At 66.6% G+C, this 2220-nt stretch overlaps 1 protein-coding gene across 1 annotated transcript in view; it reads right to left on the bottom strand.

Moving 5' to 3' along the window:
- ANKRD13D (ankyrin repeat domain 13D) overlaps positions 1–2220 on the bottom strand; it is a 13348-nt gene that overhangs the window by 7481 nt on the left and 3647 nt on the right. The window contains exons 3-8 of the mRNA XM_077771448.1: positions 1945–2057; positions 1473–1664; positions 1301–1405; positions 532–577; positions 293–436; positions 6–42 (exon numbers count right to left, since the gene is read on the bottom strand). Coding sequence (XP_077627574.1) covers positions 6–42; positions 293–436; positions 532–577; positions 1301–1405; positions 1473–1664; positions 1945–2057 — 637 coding nt within the window. The remainder of the gene's footprint in view (positions 1–5; positions 43–292; positions 437–531; positions 578–1300; positions 1406–1472; positions 1665–1944; positions 2058–2220) is intronic.

Below are 2220 nucleotides of genomic sequence, written 5' to 3'. Positions count from 1 at the left end.
CCTGCCGGTCATGGTCCACCTCCATCACCAAGGCTCCTGCCTCTGCCAGCCGGAATGGGTGGGTGAGGGGGCCATGTGGGCGCTGGGCCGCAGACGGTGGCGAAGGGGCCGCCGTGGCCCCCTCAGCCGCCTGCTGCTAAGGGGGTGAGGCCCCAGCCCCTGCGGCCCCTCCACCCTCAACCTCTGTTTCCGCGTCTGGGAAGCGGAGAAGAACACCGTCCTCACCAGCCACGGGAGGACCCGGGCTGCGCTGGCCCGCCGCGTGGCCGCGCTCCGTCCCCCCAGAGCTCACCCTGGCCCTTGAAGATGAAGCTCCTCCGGCCGCGCTGCCAGGTCATGTGCTCGAAGCCCAGGAGGCTGGTGTCCACCCGCAGGCTCTCGCCCCGCTTCCACACGCGGTACACGTCACTTGGGCACATCTTGGACACGAGAGGCACTGCGGGGGTGGGGGGTGTGTGGAGGTCACCAGGGCTCACCTTTCCCAAAGATCCCACCCCAGGCGCCCCCGGAAGCCAAGAGGTCCTCACTCACCCCAGCTGGTGAACTCCCACTTCATCTCCACGTAGAAATCGGGGGCCTGAGATAGACCAGAGCATCTGTAACGGCCCCCGCCTGGTGCCGGGGACCAGCGGGCCTGGGTGGGGGGTGCTCCTCCCTTCTGGGAGCCCAGCCCCTCAGCAAGTCTTAAAGTGCAGCTAGGTCCCAGATACGCCCCCACTACAACCAAACCCCACCCAGCAAAGGTGGGCAAAGTGGAGCCCTAAAAAGGTCTTGGAATAATCAGACGGTAAGTATCTGGGTCCTGGAGGTCAGTCCTCACCTGGCCGCTAGCCTGCTGAGGGGCCCTGGGGGAACTGCTGCTCCCGCTGGGTCTCAGAGTCTTCATCACTGATCTGGGGCTGCCCCTGGGGTGGGGGCCACGAGCTAGGGTGCCCTCCCTGCCAGGCTTCTTCGTGCTGGAGGGGGCCGGACAGGAACTCCCGGGGTACCCGCCCACACCTGCTGGGTCACACGCAACTCTCTCTCCAGGAAACGTGCTGTTCACCAGGAGGCCCAAATCCAAAGCGCTGCTGAGATTTCTGGTCTGAGGGACCTGGGGGGGCGGCCCTGGCTTTCCTCCTACAGGGCCCGATGTCACACGCATGCGGGCCTGGGCGCCCCTCTTTCCTACACAACCCCGGACTGCGGTCCAGAGAGAGGGATGTCGTCTACAGTGTTGGGAAAGCATGTGGTACAGACTAAGCAGGTGCCCAGAGGGACCCACCCCCCGACGGCCACACCCCTCTGCACCCCGCTGTACCTGGCGGAGCTTGTTGAGCAGTTCTGGAATGCCGGCCAGCCTCTGTGTGGCCCTCTGGTAGTCCCGATACTGCAGCACCAGCTGTNCTCCCTGCCCCCTGCAGGACTGGGGGGGGGGGGCACCAGGCAGCTGGGGGGCGGAGCTCAGCCACCCCCCAGGCCTGACCACTCACTGCCGCACCAACCCCGCGGCCAGCCTCGGGGGGAGCCCCTCTGCCCTCTGTAGTACCTGCCCAGCCCTGGCAGCTCTCTTTGCCCACATTGGCATTGTGTCGAAGGAGCACTCTCACGGACTCCAGGTTCCCCAGGGACACAGCCAGCTCCAGGGGAGTGCGCCCCCGGGGGTCCTCCTGTTCAATGTCGTGCTGGGAGAGACGGGACACTCAGCACAGGGCAAGTAAGGAGAAGCAAGAAGGCCACTAGGCTGAACGTGGTTGGGAGTCATTGCGGGAAATAAAGATCGCAGACAGACCATGGAAATGGCCGAGGGTGGCCTGCGGGTCCTAGTAGGAAGGGGGAGGGCGCAGGGGGGAAGGGCCTGTCCACCTCTCCTGCCTTCGGCCAGGAACAGAGCTGGGGGCCCCCCCCGCGGTGGGGCCTGGTCAGGCAGAGGTGCGGCTGCAGATGTCAAGAGTTTGGACGGGCCTGGGGACCAGAACCAGGCTGCTTGTTCGCGGCCAGGCTCGGGGGTGGTGTGGCGCGAATTCGGGGGCTGGATGCAGTGTGAAGCGGGGAGACGGGCTGGGCAAGGCCCAGCGCTGGAAGCAGAGGCCAGAGGCTCAAGCCAGAGGGGCAGGTGACCCGGGCTTCGGACCAGGCCTGGCAGCCTCCAAGACGGAGACCCGGCTTTGGGTGGGCGGCCCGGAGGACAGCCCCGGTGCCCGGTGGGCCTCACCTGGCGGCTGTGGAGCAGGGCCTCCA

The sequence above is a fragment of the Crocuta crocuta genome, unplaced genomic scaffold (assembly GCF_008692635.1).
Source record: "Crocuta crocuta isolate KB4526 unplaced genomic scaffold, BGI_CrCroc_1.0 scaffold647, whole genome shotgun sequence".
Lineage (NCBI taxonomy): Eukaryota > Metazoa > Chordata > Mammalia > Carnivora > Hyaenidae > Crocuta > Crocuta crocuta.
This window is presented reverse-complemented; position numbering and strand designations above follow the sequence as displayed.